The sequence below is a fragment of the Schistocerca americana genome, chromosome 4, assembly GCF_021461395.2.
Source record: "Schistocerca americana isolate TAMUIC-IGC-003095 chromosome 4, iqSchAmer2.1, whole genome shotgun sequence".
NCBI classification, from domain to species: Eukaryota; Metazoa; Arthropoda; class Insecta; order Orthoptera; family Acrididae; genus Schistocerca; species Schistocerca americana.
Window position 1 is genome coordinate 619,026,693 of NC_060122.1, and position 22,436 is coordinate 619,049,128.

The 22,436-nt window shown below is 41.5% G+C and overlaps 1 protein-coding gene across 2 annotated transcripts in view; it reads left to right on the forward strand.

Annotated features, from left to right (window-relative positions):
• The first annotated feature begins 10,777 nt into the window (after nucleotides 1–10,777).
• The window catches only part of LOC124612543 (galactosylgalactosylxylosylprotein 3-beta-glucuronosyltransferase I-like), a 48,893-nt gene continuing 37,234 nt past the window's right edge, over nucleotides 10,778–22,436 (forward strand). The window contains exon 1 of one of the 2 annotated variants that reach the window (XM_047140814.1): nucleotides 10,778–11,010. In XM_047140814.1, coding sequence (XP_046996770.1) covers nucleotides 10,917–11,010 — 94 coding nt within the window. In that variant the 5' untranslated portion in view covers nucleotides 10,778–10,916. The remainder of the gene's footprint in view (nucleotides 11,011–22,436) is intronic. The other variant, XM_047140815.1, reaches the window with a different exon arrangement.

Consider the following 22,436-nt stretch of genomic DNA (forward strand, 5'->3'; position numbering starts at 1 on the left):
AAATACTAACGCGAATTCTTTACAGACGAATGGAAAAACTGGTAGAAGCCGACCTCGGGGAAGATCAGTTTGGATTCCGTAGAAATGTTGGAACACGTGAGGCAATACTGACCCTACGACTTATCTTAGAAGAAAGATTAAGGAAAGACAAACCTACATTTCTAGCATTTGTAGACTTAGAGAAAGCTTTTAACAATGTTAACTGGAATACTCTCTTTCAAATTATGAAGGTGGCAGGGGTAAAATACAGGGAGCGAAAGGCTATTTACAATTTGTACGGAAACCAGATGACAGTTATAAGAGTCGAGGGACATGAAAGGGAAGCAGTGGTTGGGAAGGGAGTGAGACAGGTTTGTAGCCCCTCCCCGATGCTATTCAATCTGTACGAGGCGCATTCAAGTTCTAAGGCCTCCGATTTTTTTTTCCGGACTGGAAAGAGATAGAAACATGCGCATTGTTTTAAAATAAGGCCGCGTTCATTGTCTATACGTCCCAGAGATGGCAGCACCGTACGGCAGATGGAATTTTACCGCCAGCGGCGAGAATGAGAACTGTTTTAAATACTTAAATGGCGACGTTTTCCTTACTTGAACAGCGTGCAATCGTTCGTTTCCTGAATTTGCGTGGTGTGAAACCAATTGAAATTCATCGACAGTTGAAGGAGACATGTGGTGATGGAGTTATGGATGTGTCGAAAGTGCATTCGTGGGTGCGACAGTTTAATGAAGGTAGAACATCGTGTGACAACAAACCAAAACAACCTCGGGCTCGCACAAGCCGGTCTGACGACATGATCGAGAAAGTGGAGAGAATTGTTTTGGGGGATCGCCGAATGACTGTTGAACAGATCGCCTCCAGAGTTGGCATTTCTGTGGGTTCTGTGCACACAATCCTGCATGACGACCTGCTCGTGTGGCATGTTGCCAAGCAATGTTGACGTGCAACGACAGCATGAATGGGACTTTGTTTTCGTCGGTTGTGACAATGGATGAGACGTGGATGCCATTTTTCAATCCAGAAACAAAGCGCCAGTCAGCTCAATGGAAGCACACAGATTCACCGCTACCAAAGAAATTTCGGGTAACTGCCAGTGCTGAAAAAATGATGGAGTCCATGTTCTGGGACAGCGAGGGCATAATCCTTACCCATTGCGTTCCAAAGGGCACTATGGTAACAGGTGCATCCTACGAAAATGTTTTGAAGAACAAATTCCTTCCTGCACTTCAACAAAAACGTCCGGGAAGGGCTGTGCATGTGCTGTTTCACCAAGACAACGTACCCACACATCGAGCTAACGTTACGCAACAGTTTCTTCGTGATAACAACTTCGAAGTGATTCCCCATGCTCCCTACTCACCTGACCTGGCTCCTAGTGACTTTTGGCTTTTTACAACAATGAAAGACACTCCCCATGGCCGCACATTCACCAGCCGTGCTGCTATTGCCTCAGCGATTTTCCAGTGGTCAAAACAGACTCCTAAAGAAGCCTTCGCCGCTGCCATGGAATCATGGCGTCAGCATTGTGAAAAATGTGTACGTCTGCAGGGCGATTTCATCGAGAAGTAACGCCAGTTTCATCGATTACGGGTGAGTAGTTAATTAGAAAAACTATCGGAGGCCTTAGAACTTGAATGCACCTCGTATATTGAGCAAGCAGTAAAGGAAACAAAAGAAAAGTTCGGAGTAGGTATTAAAACTCATGGAGAAGAAATAAAAACTTTCAGGTTTGCCGATGACATTGTAATTCTGTCAGAGACAGCAAAGGACTTGGAAGAGCAGTTGAACGGAATGGTCAGTGTCTTGAAAGGAGCGTATAAGATGAACATCAACAAAAGCAAAACAAGGATAATGGAATGTAGTCGAATTAAGTCGGGTGATGCTGAGGGAATTAGATTAGGAAATGAGGCACTTAAAGTAGTAAAGGAGTTTTGCTATTTGGGGAGCAAAATAACTGATGATGGTCGAAGTAGAGAGGATATAAAATGTAGACTGGCAATGGCAAGGAAAGCGTTTCTAAAGAAGAGAAATTTGTTAACATCGAGTATTGATTTAAGTGTTAGGAAGTCGTTTCTGAAAGTATTTGTGTGGAGTGTAGCCATGTATGGAAGTGAAACATGGACGATAAATAGTTTGGACAAGAAGAGAATAGAAGCTTTCGAAATGTGGTGCTACAGAAGAATGCTGAAGATTATATGGGTAGATCACGTAACTAATGAAGAGGTATTGAATAGAATTGGGGAGAAGAGGAGTTTGTGGCAGAACTTGACTAGAAGAATGGATCGGTTGGTAGGACATGTTCTGAGGCATCAAGGGATCACCAATTTAGTACTGGAGGACAGCATGTAGGGTAAAAATCGTAGAGGGAGACCAAGAGATGAATACACTAAGCAGATTCAGAAGGATGTAGGCTGCAGTAGGTACTGGGAGATGAAGAAGCTAGCACAGGATAGAGTAGCATGGAGAGCTGCATCAAACCAGTCCCAGGACTGAAGACCGCAACAACAACAGTATCGAATCTAACTAAAAATAAAAATTAGCACTAAGACGTCGCACAGTCTCTGGTCTGGATGTGTGCACTCATTCACTTGGGAAGGGTGTCATCTACATCTACATTTCGTAAACCACGGTGTCTGTCGGAGGGTACTTTGTGAATCAGTGTCACTTTCCCCTTTTCCTGTCCAATTCGCGCTCGGTTCGCGGGAAGAACGATTTGCTGGTAAGCTTCTGTGTGGGCTCGAATCTGTCTAATTTTATTTTCATGGTCTTTTCGCCAAATATACGCAGGAGGAAGCAATGTTTTGCTTGACTTTCTAGGAATGTGCGCTCTCGGATCTTCACAGTAGAACGCCTCTCTTTCAGAGTCTGCCACTGGAGGTTCTAATGAACATCTCACGAAATGTGCTGCTCTTCTTTGGATCTTCTCCATTTCCGCTATCAATCCTATTTGGTACAGGGCAATATTGAAGCACTGAACAAACGAGTGTTTTGTAAGCTACTTCCTTTGTCGATGAACCACATTTCCTCATGATTGTTCCAATCAGTCTCTGTCTGGTATTTGCCTTACTCGCGATTAATGTTATGTTGTTGTTTCACTAAAAATTGCTCCGTGTGCATACTCCTAGATATTTTATAGAAGTAACTGCGAACACCTGCACCAAACGTCGATCCTCTGTAGGTATTCCTGCATTTCGCTATAGTTCTCCAGCGTTACGACTTTTCTGTATACAACGGTATCATCCACGAAAAGCCTCATGGAACTTACTACCTTATATACTAGGTTATTTATATACATCATCAAAGGCAATGGTCCTATAACACTTCCTTGGGCACGCCCGAAGCTGCTTTTACGTCTGAAGACTTCTCTCCGTTCAGTATCACATGCTGAGTGCTGTTTGCTAGAAACTCTTCAATCCAGTCACACAGTTCCCTGTTCCATTTGCGAATTGCGCATGGCAAGAATGATAATCGGTAATTCTTTCTAATAGCTCTAATACTTTGGATTTTCTCGTTACGGTCATTACGCGAGATTTGTATGGAAGAAAGTAATACGAGGGGAGTTCAGTAAGTAATGCAACACTTTTCTCTCGGCCAGTTTCCGTTGAAGAAATGCGAATTTGTTGCAGAACATCGTGGAATATTCCCGCTTCAGCCACTATAGTTTCATGACGTTCCGATAGATGGTAGCGCTACACGTAGGCTTCTGGTGCGTTCCGAACAGAGAGCTATCTATGAGTTTCCCTTGGCGGAAAACCAGAGCATCGCAGATATTCGTATGAGCTTGCAGAATGTCTACAGAGATCTGACCGTGAACAAAAGCACGGTGAGTCGTTGGGTGAGACATCTGTCACCACAGCAATCCTGTCCGATCTCACGCGTGCCGGCTGGCCGCACACAGCTGTAATGTTGGAACGTGAGGACACTCTCATTCGAAGTAATGGACAGATCACAACCTAGCACCTCGCTGTTCAGCTGGACGTCACTGTTAGCAGTGCTGACACACTCGTCTACCAGTTGGAGTACTCAAAGGTGTGTGCTCGCTGGGTTCCTCGCCGCCTAACAGAAGACCATTAAGAGCAACGAAGGGCCATCTTTGAGGAATTGCCTACCTCTTACGAGGCTGATGGCGTCAATTTCTTATCAAACATCGTCACAGGCGATGAAACATGGATTCATCACTTCGAACCGGAAAGAAAACGGCAATCCATGGGGGGGGGGGGGGGGGGGGGGGGAGAGGGGAGTGAGCCACACCAGCTCTTCTCCGAAGAAAAAATTCAAAGCCAAACTGTCAGCCGGTAAAGTCATGACGACGGTCTCCTGGGACTCTGTAAGGGTTATTCTGTTTGATGTCCTCCCTAACGGTGCACTCAGCCACTCTTAGGGAATTGAAGAAACGACTTCAGCTTGTTCGTCCCCACAAAAAGGCAAACGAAATTCCTTCTCCGCAACAACGCAAGGTCTCACACAAGTCTGCACACTCGAGAGGAGCTTACAAAACTTCATTGGACATTTCTTCCTCATCCTCCCTACAGCCTGGATCTCGCACTTTTCCTGCTTCCATCTTTTGGCCCAATGAAGGCTTCACTTTGCGGGAAGCAGTGTGTGGATGATGGGGAAGTTATTAATGCAGCAAGACGTTGGCTCCGACGTCGATCAGTAGTGTGGTACCATGCGCACATACAGGCCCTCCCAGTATGGTGGCGTAATGTAGTCGCACTGGATGGTGATCATGCTTTTTTACGTCTATGTAAAGGTCTTGCGCTGATTAAACCATTCAATGACGAAGCGCACCGCTCTTCGTTGGATCTTCTTCATCTCTTCTATTGCTCGTACTGGGTAATGGTCGCAGATTGATGAACAAACAATACTCAGGAGCCAGCCGTTGTGACCGAGCGGTTCTAGGCGCTTCGTCCGGAACCGCGCTGCTGCTACAGTCGCAGTTTCAAATCCTGACTCGGGCATGGATGTGTGTGATGTCCTTAGGTTAGTTAGGTTTAAGTAGTTCTAAGTCTAGTGGACTGATGACCTCAGATGTTAAGTCCCATAGTGCTCAGGGCCATTTGAACCATTTTTTGAATACTCAGGAATCGGTTGAACATCAGCCTTCTATGTCACTCCTTTAGTGGATGGATTACATTTCCTTAACGTTCTTCTTATGAACCTCAGTCTGGCATCTGCTTTTCCCACTATTAGTTTTATGTGCTCATTCCAATGGTTCAATGGCTCTGAGCACTATGGGAGTTAACATCTCAGGTCATCAGTCCCCTGGAACTTAGAACTACTTAAACCTAACTAAGCTAAGGAAATCACACACTTCCATGCCTGAGGCAGGATTCGAACCTTCGGCCGTAGCAGTCGCGTGGTTCCAGACTGAAGCGCCTAGAACCGCTCGGCCACACTGGCCGGCTCCTCATTCCACTTAAAGTCTTTATGGATAGATACTCCTAAATATTTTACGGCAGATACTGTTTCCAGCAGTTTTTATCGGTAGTGTAGCTGTATAGTAGTAGATTTCTTCTCCTCTGTATGCGCAATGTATTACATTTATTTACATTCAGAGTCAACTGTCAGTGCCTGCACCATTCCTTAGTCGTCTTCAGGCCCTTCTGCAAATCGCTACCATCTTCTGGCATTACTACCTTCATGTAGATATCCACATCATCTGTGAACAACCTCATGCAGCTTCCGACGTTTTCTCCTTGGCCATTTATATACGAGGTGCGACAATAAAGTAATGAGACTGATGTGAAAAAAAGTTGTTTACCGTTTTAGTCAAGTTTAGTGCTGTCTCCTTCAAAGTAGTTCCCTTCTGATTGCATACACTTTTTCCAGCGCTTCTGCCATTGATGGTAACATTTCTGCAACTCATCTTCTGTAATATCCTCCAAGACCCTCGTCACAGCTTTTTGGACATCTTGTGTTGTTTGAAAATGGTGTCCCTTGACCGCCGTTTTGACTCTTGGAAATAGAAATAAGTGTCACGGAGCGATATCTGGTGAATAAGGTGGCTGTGGTAGTAACGAAATTTGTTTTGAGGTTAAAAATTGCTGTACTGACAGAGCAGTATGGGATGGTGCATTATCGTGATGAAAAATCCAATCATCAGCATGTTGGCAAGGACACAAAGAACTCTTTTATCAAGTCTTTCTAAAATTTCTTTGTGGCAATATTGGTTAACTGTTTATCCAGGAGGCACCCACTCTTTATGAACAAGTTGACATCCTTCCGTGAGGTTGATGGTCGTCCACTGCAGTCTTCATCTTCAACATTCGTTCTGCCTTCACTAAACGTTTTATGCCAACGCAAATCTTGAGCTCTTGGCATAATTCCTCTCCAAAAGCCTTCTGAAGCTTATCGTAAGTTGTCGTCACGTTTTCACCCAATTTAACACAAAAAGAAATAGCATACCGTTGCGCAGTATTATGCGGTTCCATTTCCGTGACGAGAGACACAAACATGTATTAACTTATTACAGCACAACTCACGACTGAGCTGTTGCATCGATGTGCCGCTTGGACTAGAAGCAGCTTATTGACTGAGGTCAAAGATATTGTGCCTACGTAAGCCTGCAGGGTTGCCACATCTTGCAAAGAAAATCAGTCTCATTACTTTATTGTCGTGCCTCATATATTCTAAAGAATAATGGTCCTATTACACTTCCTATATCTACATTTCTTAGGGTACTCCTGAAATTACCTATATATTAGGATCGACGCATTGAGTTCTATCTGCAAGGAAGTCGTGAATACAGTGATAAATATAGTCCGATACTCGGCAAGATCGTATTTTTTAGCTAAACGGCAGTGCAGGATGATGTCAAATGCCTTCCTGAAGTCAATATAGAGTGCTGCATCCTCCCTACCAATAAATTCTCAATCGAATTACAAATTTCGTTTGCTGTCCCATACTATCTTACTTTCGATAATAAGCATAGGTGTGGTACTGAGTCAAATGCTTTTCGGAATCCAAGAAATACTGCAACTAATCTGACTGCCTTGATCCCTGCCTTTCAGTGTGTCATGTGAGAGAAGTGGAGTTTGAGTTTCAAATGACTGTTGTTGTCGGTATCTATGCTGCTTGCCATTGAGGAAGTCATTCTGTTCAAGATGCGTCATTACATTCAAGCTAAAAAGGTTTTCAAACATGCTGTAACCGATTGATGATGGAGATACTGGATCACTTTTGCTGCCCTTCTGGTAGAAGGGTGTTGGCCTATACTTTCTTCCAAATACTGGACATAGGTTCTGTTAGAGAGATATTCGCTGATCTACTAACCAAACACTTGAACAAGAACAAATTTCGGAAGATAGAACAATATATTTGGTGTGCATGTGTGTGTGTGTGTGTGTGTGTGTGTGTGTGTGTGTGTGTGTGTGTCGCTGCCAAAGTGTGTGGTACTGTGCAGAGTGTAATAGACCTCTCTGACTGTGTTTTGTATACCCTGTGGTGTGACCTTAAAAACTTACTGCAATGCAATGTAAATCATGAATGGTAAAATACAGCTTGCTTTATTCCTGTAATTTAGTGTCCTGATTCACCTATTTCATCGCACTATATCGAACAGTGTTCTCTGAATCTTTTTTTGTCATCATGTGCATTTTAAATGTCTCTGTGTTTGCTGTAATTAATCTAATCTTGTCCTCACGATCCCTATATGAGCGATAAGGTGGAGGTTACAGTATGCTCCGAGAGTCATCATTTAAAGCCGCTTCTTGAAATTTCGTAACTAGGGTTTCTCGAGAGAGTTTACGTCGATTTTCAAGAGTCTGCCCATTCAGCTTCTTCAGCTTCGTGTGACACTCTCTCGTGGATGAAAGAAACCTGTTGCCATTTGTGCTGCCCATCTCTGTATACATTCAATACCCCCTTTTAGTCCTATTTCGTATGGGTCCCACACACTTCAGCAATATTCCATAATGGGTCGCATGAGTGAGAGTAGAGTGATTGCATTTTCCTAGTATTCTACATCTACATTTATACTCCGCAAGCCACCCAACGGTGTGTGGCGGAGGGCACTTTACGTGCCACTGTCATTACCTCCCTTTCCTGTTCCAGTCGCGTATGGTTCGCGGGAAGAACGACTGTCTGAAAGCCTCCGTGAGTGCTCTAATTTTACATTCGTGATCTCCTCGGGAGGTATAAGTAGGGGGAAGCAATATATTCGATACCTCATGCAGAAACGCACCCTCTCGAAACCTGGCGAGCAAGCTACGCCGCGATGCAGAGCGCCTCTCTTGCAGAGTCTGCCACTTGAGTTTGTTAAACATCTCCGTAACGCTATCACGGTTACCAAATAACCCTGTGACGAAACGCGCCGCTCTTCTTTGGATCACTACTAATAAAGCGAAGTGTACCTCCTGTTTTACCCACGGTTTAGCCTATGTGATCATTCCACTTCATATCCTTAAAAATGTTACACTCAGGCATTTGTAGGAGTTGGCTCATTCCAGCTGTGACTCATTAATATGATAGTCATAAGACACTAAGTTTTTAAGTGTTTTTAAATGCACAGTTTTACACTTCTGGACATTTAAAGCAAGTTGTCAACCTTTGCACCACTTTAAAATTTTATCAAAAGCTGACTGAATACTTACACAGCATGTTTCAGACAGTACTTCACTATAGGTAACTATATCGCATAGAAAAAAGTCTCAGATTACTATTAATTTGTCTCCAAGGTCATTAATACACAACATGAACTGCAAGTGTCCCAAACACTTCTCTGGGACAACTCGAAATTGCTTTTACATGTGTCAAAGACTCTCCATGCAAGATAAAATGCCGCGACCTGCCAACCACAAAAGCCTCAATCCAATCACAAATTTCGCTTGATACCCCATTTCATTGTACTTTCGAGAATAAGCGTAGATGTGGTACTGAGTCACATGTTTTTTGGAAATCAAGAAATACTGCATCTACCAGAATGCCTTGGTCCAAAGCTTTCAATATGTCATGTAAGGAAAGTGAAAGTTAGGTTTCGTATGATCGATGTTTTCGGACTCTATGCTGCTTGGCATGGAGATACCTCATTATCTCTCACTTGCGAGCTCAGAATTTGTTCTAAGTTTCTACAAAAAATGTATGTCAAAGATATTGGTCGGTAGTTTTGTGAATCACATCTACCAGCCTTCTTGCAAACGGGTATGACCTGTTCTTTCTTCCAGCTACTGGCCTCGGTGTTTTGTTCGATGAATCTACAATAGATTACAGTTAGAACAGGGGCTAACTTAGTCGTGATTTCAGTTTAGGATCTGATAGAGATTCCATTGGGCCCTGGAGCTTCGTTCAGTTTTAACGATTTCAGCTGTTTCTCAACACCACTAACCCTAACACTTATTTCACTCATCTTTTCAGTGATAGGAGGATTAAATTAAAGCAATTCTCCTGGGTTTTCCATTGTAAAGCTTCTATGCTGTAAGGACAGAGACCTCCTACTGTGTTAATCCATTGGGTTTCTATGTGGCACTGAACAGTGACATACAAATGAGTTGTGGCATCATGCGAAGTACAATGAGACCCATGCTTTTTAACGTAAAGTGACAACAAGTTTCCCTCAATGTGCTGCTTCCAGTCACTGAATTCCTGGAAAGATGCAAATTCAGTCTCTTCAAATGCGAGTGACGCGTCATGTTTCATTTGATAAGTGATCATAATAGCATTTCTTCGAAAGGACCAAAATATCGCAGTTTGGACATTTAATGTTGATACAATTAGTCTTCAATGGATGTGCGTTTCTTTCGTGGCACTTTAAATTGCGCTCCTGTTTGAACTATTTGCATACAAACTACACAAATATTTTAAAAAATGCGCCTTAATCGTGGACCGATATTATTTAACTCCACTGGAGGTGCCTGAGGTACAGTGTATTATTTCCTCGGATTCTTGTTATAATCATAACTTCTTCCGTATTCTGAACTTCATTCATTTATTTCTGATGGTACTGACTTAGTTCAAAAAGGAGAAAATCTTTACACTTTTACCACATTTCAAAACTTTAACGCGACGGCAACGCAAATTACACACTCGATTGGTAATTACAAAATAGACCACGTGCGCCACTAGGCGTGAGGCAGCTACCTTCTGAACAACGCGTCTGCTGAATATTAGTGAGTCACAGCTGGAATCAGTAAACTCAACAAATATATTGGTGTAACGCTTAATGCGCATATGAAGCAGAACAATCAAATAGGCTGAGTCGTCGGTACAGACTTCGGTTTATTGGTGGAATACTAGGGGAATGCAGTCAGTCTACAAAGGGTCTTGCTTACAGATCACTCGCGCGACCTATCCCAGAATACTGCTTATCTGTGGCACTATACCATATAGTACTGACAGGGCATATTGGACATATACAGAGAAGGGTAGCACGAATAGTCACAGGTTCGTTTGACCCGCAGGAGAATGTCACTGAGATGTTGAAAAAAATGAACTGGCAGTCTCTTGAAGATAGATGGAAACTACCCCGAGAAATGTCTACTAACAAAGTTTCAAGAAGCGGCTTTAAATTATAACTCTAGAAATAAACTACAACGCCCTTCGTATCGCTCCAATAGGAATCGTGAGGATAAGATTAGATTAATTACAGCAAGCACATAGACGTTTAAACAACTTCGGTTCTTTTCGTGAGGGATCAACTCCGTGGATTGTTGCATGTCAGGTGCTAGACAAAAAAGTGTGTGTGCGCGTGTGCGTGTACGTATCATCTATGCTCACCGTGGTAATGCAGCATCTGTGGGCACGCGCAGAAACTTGACGCGTATACTCAGCAGCTGGTTTTTCCAGAGACACTAGCTTCAGTAGTCACCAGTCAGTGCAGGCTCGACAGCGGAGGAGGTGGGTGAGGAAGTGTCATGCGGAGGTTGTGGTACAAACAATAATTTTATGTGAAAATCATTGCTACAGGCTCTTGTAATTGTGTCATGACATCCCGCCTAAAGCAGCGGGCATGGAGGATATTAACAGGCATAGCGTGCTTTGCCTTCGTACTATATTTCATTGGAAGCGGTAGTAGAGGTATGTATTTCAGACACGATCCGTTGTAGCGGTCGTAAGGAAATTATGTTGTATTAAAGTGTTTGTGTTCCAGCCAGAATTAAATTAAGTATTCATTTCATTGGAAACAAGACAATGTGGTAAAAACCTTTGCCGGTTGTGCTCATATTTAATTGGACGCTTCCATTCTGATCAAAACGCTCGCTAAGGAAATGACATTTGATAATGCTCCTTTAAAAGAGATTCCTATGCTTATAGCATTTAACTAACCGCAGTTCTGTGATAAATATCATTTTTATCAGTGTAAATTTTAAGCAAGCAGTAGTAAATATACATATATATAACTTATTAAGAAGGGGCACCCCTTTGGCTACTGTTACAGAGTTCATTGTATACTGTGTAAACAGAAACAGTGCTAGCAGTCTGGTGATACGTAAGTGTTAATACACCGTGCAGAATTTTTCTCACTGTTGATTCTCTGTGTTGTGTATCTTTGCTCGTTCGGTGGCAGTTCTACGTGATGGACCACGGAACACGATGAGTGAATGTATTTTTTACATTACTTTCCAATGGCAATTACTAGCTTCTGCTGGATAGGTGTCAAAAGTTTTCATTTGTTTTATTGGTCGTATCGGATTATACTTCATTTTATGATGAGGCCTAGAATCGAACCTATGCAACATAGCCCATGCATTTTATATTCATTTAATTGTATTTGCATTTAAAGCCGGTCAAATGTAAACATTTTTTAATATTGCTCTTACTAAAAATCGTTTCGTGCTGAGTTATAAGTAGGCCACATCTTTGCTATCATCTGCATCCATACTCTTCAAACTGTTGTGAACTGCACTCTTGTAGCATTAAGCCAAAAACTCACCAAAATCCTGATAAAATATGCAGATGCTGTGTGTGCGCACATAATCTGTTGTTTAGTTTTGTTCCTGCCTGATATGCACATTTTTGGTGCAGTGTGGTGTTGCAATGACTAACATGTATGTCACTGTGTGACCTGTTACTGTAATCGTGGGCAGTTTTGTTTTGAGTAAAAGTGTGTGCGTAACTATGTCTGATATATAAATGCAGGGAAGGGGTAGGATTTTTAAACCATTAGAGAAAAGTTCGCATGGTTTCTTGTCGCTTGCTCGTGTCATTGTTCTTAAAATTGCCCGTTGTTTTGTGAACATAAAATGTACCATACCTCAATAATGAAAATTCACAAGCAGAGTATACAGTCTTGTTTCAACAGTAGTGTTGCAATGAATTCTTACTATTTAGGTATGTGTGGTATGAGAACACCATTTAAGATTATATTTTTAATGTGTATAGCAAGGAATACTTTAAGTAACAGCAATAATTCACCTGCTGCCAGTGTCTGTTTTTGTTACACATACATGGGTTTGCAATTATCTAACATGTTTCCATCACAAGCATATGTTGTCACAAAGTGTGTTTATATACCCTGCATGAAAAAGACGATTTGTACAATAACAGAATTTAAAAACTGTCCTAACTATTAGTTTTCCGTAGTAATGCCATTCATGTTGTATGTGTAGGCCTATTGTTGGACATGTACTCTATAGTGAAAAAATTGTAAAAGCATTAGTAATAATAATGGGCAGTTACATGCATCTTGCTGCTGCTGCTGTTGTTGTTTTCAGTCAAAAGATTGGTTTGATGTGGCTCTCCATACTACTGTCCTGTGGAAACCTTTTCACCTCCAAGTAACTACTGCAACCTTCAGCCTTCTGACTGTCTAATGTACTCATCTATTGGTCTCCCTCTAAGATTTTTACCCCCTATGCTTCTGTCCAGTACTAAATCAGTGACTGCTTGATGTCTCAGAATGTGTCCTACCAACTGATTCCTTCTTCTAGTCAGGTTGTGCCATGAATTTCTCTTCTCCCCAGTTCTGTTCAGTACCTTCTCATTAGTTACATGATCTACCCATCTAATCTTCAGCATTCTTCTGTAGCAAAAAGTTTCAAAACCTTTTACCCTCTCCTTGTCTAATCTGTTTATTGTCCACGTTTCACTTCCACATATGGCTGCACTCCATACAAATACTTTCAGAAAGGACATCCTGACACGTAAAAATATATTCAGTGTTAACAAATTATTATTCTTCAGAAACACTTCCCTTGTCACTGCCAATCTACATTTTGTATCCTCCCTACTTCGACCGTCATCTGTTATTTTGCTGCCCAAATAGCAAAACTCATTTACTGTTTAGTGTCTCATTTCCTAATCTAATTTCCTCAGCATCACCTGATTTAATTAGAATACACTCCATTATGCTAATGTTGCTTTTGTTGTTGTTCATCTTATACCCTCCTTTCAAGACACTGTCCATTCTGTTCAACTGCTCTTCCAAGTCCTTTGCTGTCTCTGACAGAATTGCAATGTCATCGGAAAACCTCAGAGTTTTCATTCCTTCTCCCTGGGATTTAATTCCTACTCAAATTTTTTCTTTTGTGTCCTTCATTGCATGCCCAATATACAAATTGAATAACATCAGGGATAGCCTACAATCTTCTCTCACTCCCTTCTCAACCACTGATTCCCTTTTGTGCCCCTCAACTCTGTACAAATTGTAAATAGCCTTTCGTTCTCTGTATTTTACTGCTGCTACCTTTAGAATTTGAAAGAGAGTATTCCAGTTAACATTGTCATAAGTTGCTCTAAGTCTAAAAATTCTGTAAACATGGGTTTGCCTTTCCTTCACCTATTTTCTCTGAAAAGTCGTATGATGAGTATTGCCTCTTATGTTCCTACAGTTCTCCAGAATCCAAAGTGATCTTCCCGATGTTGTCTTCTAAGAGTTTTCTCATTCTTCTGTAAAGTATTCATATTAGTATTTTGCAGCCATGACTTATTAAACTGATAGTTTGGAAATTTCACACCTGTCAACACCTGCTTTCTTTGGAATTGGTATTATAATATTGTTCTTGAAGTATGAGGGTATTTCACCTGTCTTGGACATCTTGCTCACCAGATGGAAGAGTTTAGTCATGGCTGGCTCACCCAAGGCTATCAGTACCTCTAACAGAATGTTGTCTACTCCCGGGACTTTGTTTCGACTTAAGGCTTTCGGAAAGGTCTCTTTAATTTTCCTATAGGTAGCAACTATCTTGCCTCCTAGTGATACATGCTTCGTACTTCTGCTGCTGCCTTCACATCTCTCAAAGCTACCCATTCTTCTTCTGCATTCGTTTCCCCTGTTCTTGTAGATCGTTCCCTAATGCTCCCTCTGAATCTCTCTACAACCTCTAGTTCTTTGTTTATATAGGACCCATCTCCTTAAATTCCTGCCTTTTTGCAGTTTCTACAGTTCATAACCAATAAATTGTGGTCAGATTCCACATTGCCATTGGAAATGTCTTAAAAATTTAAAACCTGGTACTGAAATCCCTGTCTTACCATTATATAATCAACTGAAACCTAACAGAGTTTCCAGGTATCTTCCACACTTACAACCTTTCTTCACGAACCACATGTTAACTGTGAATCTTTCATGATTCTTAAACCAAGTGTTAGCTATGATTATATTATGCTCTGTGCAAAATTCTACCAGGTGGCTTCCTCTTTTATTCCTTCCCTCCAGTCCATATTCACCTACTACTTTTCCATCTCTTCCTTTTCCTACTATCGAATTCCAGTCCCCCAGGACTATTAATTTTCCCCCTCCTCATCTGCGAAGCTACTTGCATATAAACTTGCGCTACTGTGGTGGGTGTGGGCTTCGTGCCTGTCTTGGCTACAATAATGCGTTCACTATGCTGTTTGTAGTAGCTTATCCGCACTCTTATTTGTATTCATTATTATACCTCCTCCTGCATTACCCCTATTTGATTTTGTATTTATAACCCTGTAATCACGTGACCAGAAGTCCCGTTCCTCCTGCCACTGAACTTCACTAATTCTCACTACATCTAACTTCAACCTATTCGTTTCCCTTTTTAAATTTTCTAACGTACCTGCCGGATTAAGGGATCTGGCATTCCACGCTCTGATCTGTAGAATGCCAATTTTGTTTCTTCTTATTAACGCCGTTGTCCTGAGTAGACCCTGCCCAGACATGGGGGGACTATTTTACCTCCAGAATATTTTACTCAAGTGGACGCCATTATCATTTAAGCATGTAATAGAGCTGCATGCCCTTGAGAAAAATTAAGCCTGTAGTTTCCCCTTACTTTCAGTTTGCAGTACCAGCACAGCAAGGCCATTTTGTTGATGGTGATACAAGGAGAGATTAGTCAATCATTCAAGCTGTTGCCCAGCAACTACTGAAAAGGCTGCTGCCTCTCTTCAGGAACCATACATTTGCCTGGCCTCTCAACAGATACCCCTCCGTTATGGTTGCACCTACGGTAGAGCTATCTGTATTGCTGAGGCGTGCAGGTCTCCCCACCAATGGCAAGGTCCATGGCTAACGGGGGTGGGGGACATGTATCCTACCATATCTTTTTTTTCTTTTCGTGATGTACAGACAGTGTAACTCCACCCTGACAGTGAGCTCAGTTAGGCAAGGTGTGCCATGTCCAACTGAAGCTTCTCATTGACTAGACAGCATAGCAGTACCAGATTGTAGATGTGTCGATTGGTATGTCTCGCCCCCCCTGCTGACATTTCCTGTGGCATGAAGATTGGATTATTCAGCAGACCAGTCAAAACATAAATGTTTGCTTGCAGGCTAGTGAGCATATCTTGTCATCTTTGAAGAGTGGAGTGCTCACTGCATATCATGAAGATGTAGAAGAAAGAGCAGAACTTGGTCACCCAGGATGCTGCAGGAAATACCGAATTTCACTTTCATGCACCTCTGAAATGTCACAGAACCACATCCAGTGTGAAACACACACTCTACATACAGTGGGTTAAGTGCCTTGTTGGGCCACTGGTGCACCAAGCACCTTGAATCATTTTAAAATGGGTGAATTCATGGCTCCTAAGTAAACACTACACACCTCCAGTCAGTTTCTGCGTTGTTTGATCCATTATAGACATGCAGCTTGGTACCAATATGAGCAGTTGCTTGTTGTGAGGTACCAGACTCCGTATGCCCACTACATGCTGTTTCCTGCCGTATTAACTTGGAAACTCATTCAGATCGATACATGTGCACTGACAACAACAGTTCCTGTTGGGTCTGAAACCAGCTGTCATTGAAGAGGTGTAACACTCTTCTCTGCTCGCTGTAATTTAGGATCTTTTTATGACCACTCTCCTTACATCTTGTTACATTTCTCCAAGTGGTACACAGCTCCTTGTAGATATGTTGAACAGTCCATATTGATACACTGGCAAATCGGGCAACTTCTTTCACATTCAGGTCTTGGGAACATCCAAGTACAATACCTCCTGTCTGCTATTTTGCCACGTCTCCACATCAACACATCTTATTGAACTGATTCCATACAACCATCTGGCACATACACACGGCTTGACTACCGTGACTTGTCAGCGATGACCACATGACTGCCTCGTTCCAGTTCTACACCATCTTGAGTGCTCCAAAGTTACTAGTCTGCCCCTTTAAGGGAGTCACTAATATTTTGTCCAGTGAGCTTATGTATTGATAAGTGTTTATTGTCTCTGTGCAGAAAATAGTAGCTGCATTTAAATGCTTAACAATGAATAATAGATACATCATTCTCCTTGGAACTTACGTGCCTTCATCAACAGATGATTTGATATATGCATCTATTTGTTTCCCTGGCTCCTCCTATATATTTTCTGGTGCGCCTCCCCCCCTCCCTGCACACACACACACACACACACACACACACACACACACACACACACAGTATTTGTATGGCTTGTAGCCATGTATGGAAGTGAAACATGGACGATAAATAGTTTGGACAAGAAGAGAATAGGAGTTTTCAAAATGTCGTGCTACAGAAGAATGCTGAAGATTAGATGGGTAGATCACATAACTAATGTGGAGGTATTGAATAGAATTGGGGAGAAGAGGAGTTTGTGGCACAACTTCTCTAGTAGAAGGGATTGGTTGGTAGGACATGTTCTGAGGCATCAAGGGATCACCAATTTAGTACTGGAGGGCAGCATGGAGGGTAAAAATCGTGGAGGGAGACCAAGAGATGAATACACTAAGCAGATTCAGAAGGATGTAGGTTGCAGTAGGTGCTGGGAGATGAAACAGCTTGCACAGGATAGAGTAGCATGGAGAGCTACATCAAACCAGTCTCTGGACTGAAGACGACAACAACAACAACAACACTGATGATTGCCCTGTTGAACTGTGTGCATCCTACTTGTTGATGCAGTGGACTAAGCACAATGAACAAATGAAATTAATTACTGTTGTATCGAGAAATGTTATCATTTATACCTTTCACTTGTTTCTTTAAGATATGTCAGCAGCATGTATATTTTACTACTTTATACATTTCCAGCTTTTGGCAGGTCATTTTCGCATATACAATTGGTCCAAATATGATCTAAAAAGTCGCACATGCAAAAGAGATTTTTCAGGGTGTCATATTCTATTGATGAGAGGTGGGTCAATCATTTTAGATAGCCCTTGGGCTAGCGACCATTTGTATGCCTATTGGAAGAACTGTCATACTGTAGCTACCCAATAGTGTCAGGCTCAAAATTTAAACATTAGACTCTTTTTCTAGCCCACACAAATTGAGCAATTCAATTGGTTCTTTTGCATTATGTTGGTCTAGGGTAGGCCTCTTATAAAAGGACTGTTTGTTCATGGGTGGATCCTGAGAAAACCCGAAAAACCATGACTTCTGTAATGAATTGTACCATTTAAGGGGATGATCACATCGGTAATTTCTATTCATGGCTGATTGTCACAGTTTTTTACCATATGTTCTTAAGATGTTAGAGAACCATGCAAACTTAATTAGATATCGTTATATATTGCCAAGCTTCAGAGATTCGAAGTTACCATACTTGTGCATGCAGTATCCAGTCAGATGCATACTGTGTTTTCAGTAGCCATTTTTACACCAGTAAAACTTTGGTATGCTTTTTTGTATTATGGGCACTTCATGTCTATACAAGCTTTCCAGACCTGGAAATTATTCGATGGTGGCCCCTGGTAGTGTAAACTCCTTCCAAAAAAATTATTTTGTCATGAGAGATTCTTTATATTTGCAAATCAAACACCTTTTTTTGTACTGTAGGTGTAGCCTAAAAATGTTGTGCATTTCTGTGTAAAGTAGTGTAAAATGACCTTGAATTGGATTTGTTTTAACCCTATACAATGCATGCTTATTTTTTCTTTGTGTGTGTCAGAGTATATAGACAAGCTGTCAAAGCTTCACTGACCTTCAGAACTTGATATATGTTAGCAGCACTCTCTGGTGTAAGGGGCAGTGAAATGAAAGCTGAACACCTAGCACAGTGGAACCATGGAATGGTTCCATTCAAAAGTAATCACCACATGCATTAAAATATCTCGAGGATCTCAACAGGCCTCTGCCTCGTGATGACTGGGTGTTGTGTGATGTCCTTAGGTTAGTTAGGTTTAAGTAGTTCTAAGTTCTTGGGGACTGATGACCATAGATGTTAAGTCCCATAGTGCTCAGAGCCATTTGAACCATCTCAACAGGCATAGGGACCCTGCAATCAAAGGAGGAGGTTATCATGACCTTACCAGAACTTTTGTGAACAGCTTTGGTTTTTTTGGGGAAGGGGCTGGAGGGGGAATGTGGCACAGTTTCCGCTGTTGGCTTTGCCATTTGCCCACAGGCTGTCTGAATTTTGTCAGATGGAATCATCCTGTTGCATGATAATGCCCATTCCCACACTGCCAATTGGGCAAAGGCTACACTTCAGTGATTTAGTTGGGAAGCACTGCAACATCTTTCATACGGTCCGGATCTTTCACCGTGTGATTTTCAAATATTCAGCGACCTGAATAAAGACTTACGTGAACATTGGTTTCAGTCTGACGAGGAAATGCAAGAATGGGTGTGGTTGTGGAGCTGTCAGTGGGTAATCACATTCTACGAAACAGGACTTGGTCATCTTGTCTCCCAGTGGGATAAATTTCTAAATGAGTGTGGTGATTACTGTTGGATGGAATCGTGCCATGGTCGTGTTGTGGTGAAGTTCAGTTTTCATTTGACTGCCCCTCCTATAACAGGGAAAAGAAGGGAGTCAGCTGAAACATGCTCTTGTCGGAGAGCAAAAAAGGCAAATATGCTTCTCTTTAAAATGCTGTCACTTCTTCCACTTCCTGCGCTGAAATAGTACCAGAGAGACAGTGACAGTGGAAGAGAGATTGATGGTCAGTGAGAAAGAGAGGCAGTGATATGTAGGTATGTCGGGTCTGGCCCCCATCAGACTGGTGAACTTTAATGCGAAAAAATTCGCCCACTTGCCCCCATCCACTATACCCACGTGTTAAAATTTGCTGGTCTAGAGCTCAAAGCCACGAGCAAACCATCCCCAAGGACACAGGGAGAGGAGACAATTGTGGTTGAAGAGATACAGTAGATTGTCAATGAGAAAGAAAGATAATTGAATTGGGAGAGAAAAGGAAGACCGACTACATAAAATTGTTTACGCAGGAGCATTGTTCAGTTGCAGGAAGTATCGATCATAATGATGTGTTTTACTTCATCACATTGAAATTAAGTTACACTTTTTTCTGATACTGCATTTTATCTTCACATACCACTATCTGTTTTGTAATACTGACTTATTTTTATCTTATGCCATAATTGTGCAGTTTCTCTGACATAAGAGGTGTGACTGCAAAGTTTGAAGAATGGATCTGCTACTACTTACTGGGTTGGCAGGCAGGTACACAGAGGGTGGGGAGGGAATCATTGCCTTGTCCTTGAACACCATCTGACAGGAAACTGCATTTCCTTTATTCAGTTCATTGTGGCAGCTGGTTGAATGCGGGTCTGTTAGGGCTTGTTTGCGGATTCTGTCTGCGTGAAAATGGACATAAAAACGGAGAAACGAGTTTGTGTGAAATTTTGTTTTAAAACCGGGAAATCAGCTTCTGAATCTTATGAACTATTCAAAAAAGCTTTTGGAGGTAATTGTATGAGCCAGTCAAATGTTTTTGTCTGGTTCAATAGATTTAAAAATGGCCCGAATCATTTGAAGATGAACCATGGTCCAGCCATCCTTCCACCTCAAAAACGAATGAAAATGCTGTGAAAGTTCATGACTTAGTGCTCCCTGATCGTAGACTTACTATTAGGGAGATGGCTGATGAACTTAATTTAAGTTTCTATACTGTTCAGTCAATTCTAACTGAAGATCTGAACATGCGTCCAGTATCAGCAAAATTCATTCCAAAAGTGTTGTCAAGTGACTAGAGACAATACTGACTTGAAATGTGCCAAGAACTGATTAATCAGACTAAAAATGACCCACATTTGTTAAATAGGGTAATTACAGGTGACAAATGGTGTGTATATGGATATGATCCTGAAACCAAAGTGCAGTCTTCGCAGTGGAAGACTCAAAGTTCACCACAAATGAAGAAAGCACAGCAAAGACGGTCAAAGGTGAAGACAATGTTGGTGATTTTTTTTCAATTCTACGGGTAATGTCCATCATTAATTTACCCCTAGAGGACAGACAATTAACCAGAAATACTACAAATGTATTCTTGAGCGTCTGCGCGAAAGGTGCGGAAGAAAAGGCCTGCATTGTGGAAAGACAGGAGTTGGGTGCTACACCATGACAGTGCTTCGGCTTATTGGACGTTCTCCATCGTTGAATTTTTGACCAAATTCAAAATTCCTGGGCTTCCACAACTGCCATATTCACTGATTTGGCCCCTGTGGACTTCTGTTTCCTAAGCTGAAATTTTCACTGAAAGGGAAGCGACTTGACTCGATTGAAAACATCAAGGCAAATATGAAGAGCGTCCTTAACACACTTGAGGAAAAAAATTTCCTGGAATATTTCCAAAAGTGGAAACACTGTTGGAGTTGTGTTCAGTCAGAAGGGGACTATTTTGAAGGAGATGCATCACAGTAGCATGTAAGTACCACCATTGTACAATTAGAAGCCCATTCTTGAAACTTTCCGGTCACACATTGTATATCTTTGAAGGACTCTTAAAATGTCTACTGATAAACCATTTCTAACATTGTCTTAGTTAGATGCTCCGAGAATTCTGCTATAGTCATTGTAGTCCATCTACTGTATTAACTTAATCTCAAGACTCACATTGTGCTAGCACTATAACTTGAAATAAACAAATTTACATCACATTAGTCATAGTCTGTGGATCCTGTGGAGAACAGTATCTGGGACATGGAGAGATGTATTCACTCTTTAAAAATGCGCAGAAAAGTGTTAAAATAACACATTAAGAACCATAAATATCAAAAACACACCCTCAAAGCCCACAGTACTGGAACCTTATTCCCCACCCCCCCATATCAAGCACTGTCTAGAAGTGACACCATGTGTAATTCTTATTCCAAACTGTCGTTGAGAGAGGGAGCTGGCTCACCACTTGCATAGAGTTTGCAATGAAATGATCCATCAGCTTTGGCCAGTGGCAATATCAGTGTGGCAACTATTTGTTGGCACTGTGTAACCTGTACTACAACTATAACATCACACAGTCACACTTATTTTAACTATTATCCCGACCATGAAACAATTTGGATGATTTGACTGAGAAAATTCTTGTTATTAACACCTTAAAACATATTAAAAAACTGAAAATATCAGATAACAATGGGGAAATAATGGTTTTCATCAAGGATGTAAGTAGAACTATGGACTGCACAACACACAAAAATAATTGCCATAACTCATTAGCTGGCATTGTCAAATAGCAACCAGTATAATCACCTTTCAACCTACCCTAGACATTGTACTATGTTACACATCAGTCCATCACCACAACATACATTTCAAGAAATGTGCCATCACAGTGACAAGAGTTCTTGAAGCAGACCAATAGTATTACGAACTTAATTCCACTCAGTGTTGCCAGAATAACAGTATCGACCGCTCTGCTACAAGCTACTGCTACTAACCCCAGGTTATTTTATCCACATTTGCTGATGTTATTTGAATGTCAGTGAATATTGCCTTGAGCGAGTACCTGATTGAAAATAAAATTGAAGAGGATTCTATCCAGTCAGAACAGTTTTATTGCATAACTTATAAAATTACTGTAGCAGAAAACTTACTGTTGTTTGGCTTATTTTCAGTGATAATTGTATTAGCAAATTATACAGTGCTTGTTTGTCATTGCTAAACTAACTGTACTCCCTGTACTGTCTATTCTTTTTTCCTTCTTCCTATTTAATTTTGTCGTATGTGTGTTATAGGGCAATACTTTAGGAAAGTCATGGATTTGCCATGGCTGGTTAAATTTTATCATTAGTCTTATGACTGGTTTCATGTGTCCTACAATGATTGCCTTCAGTGTGCCATCCTCTTCATCCTAGAGTAGCATGTAACAATCAGAATCA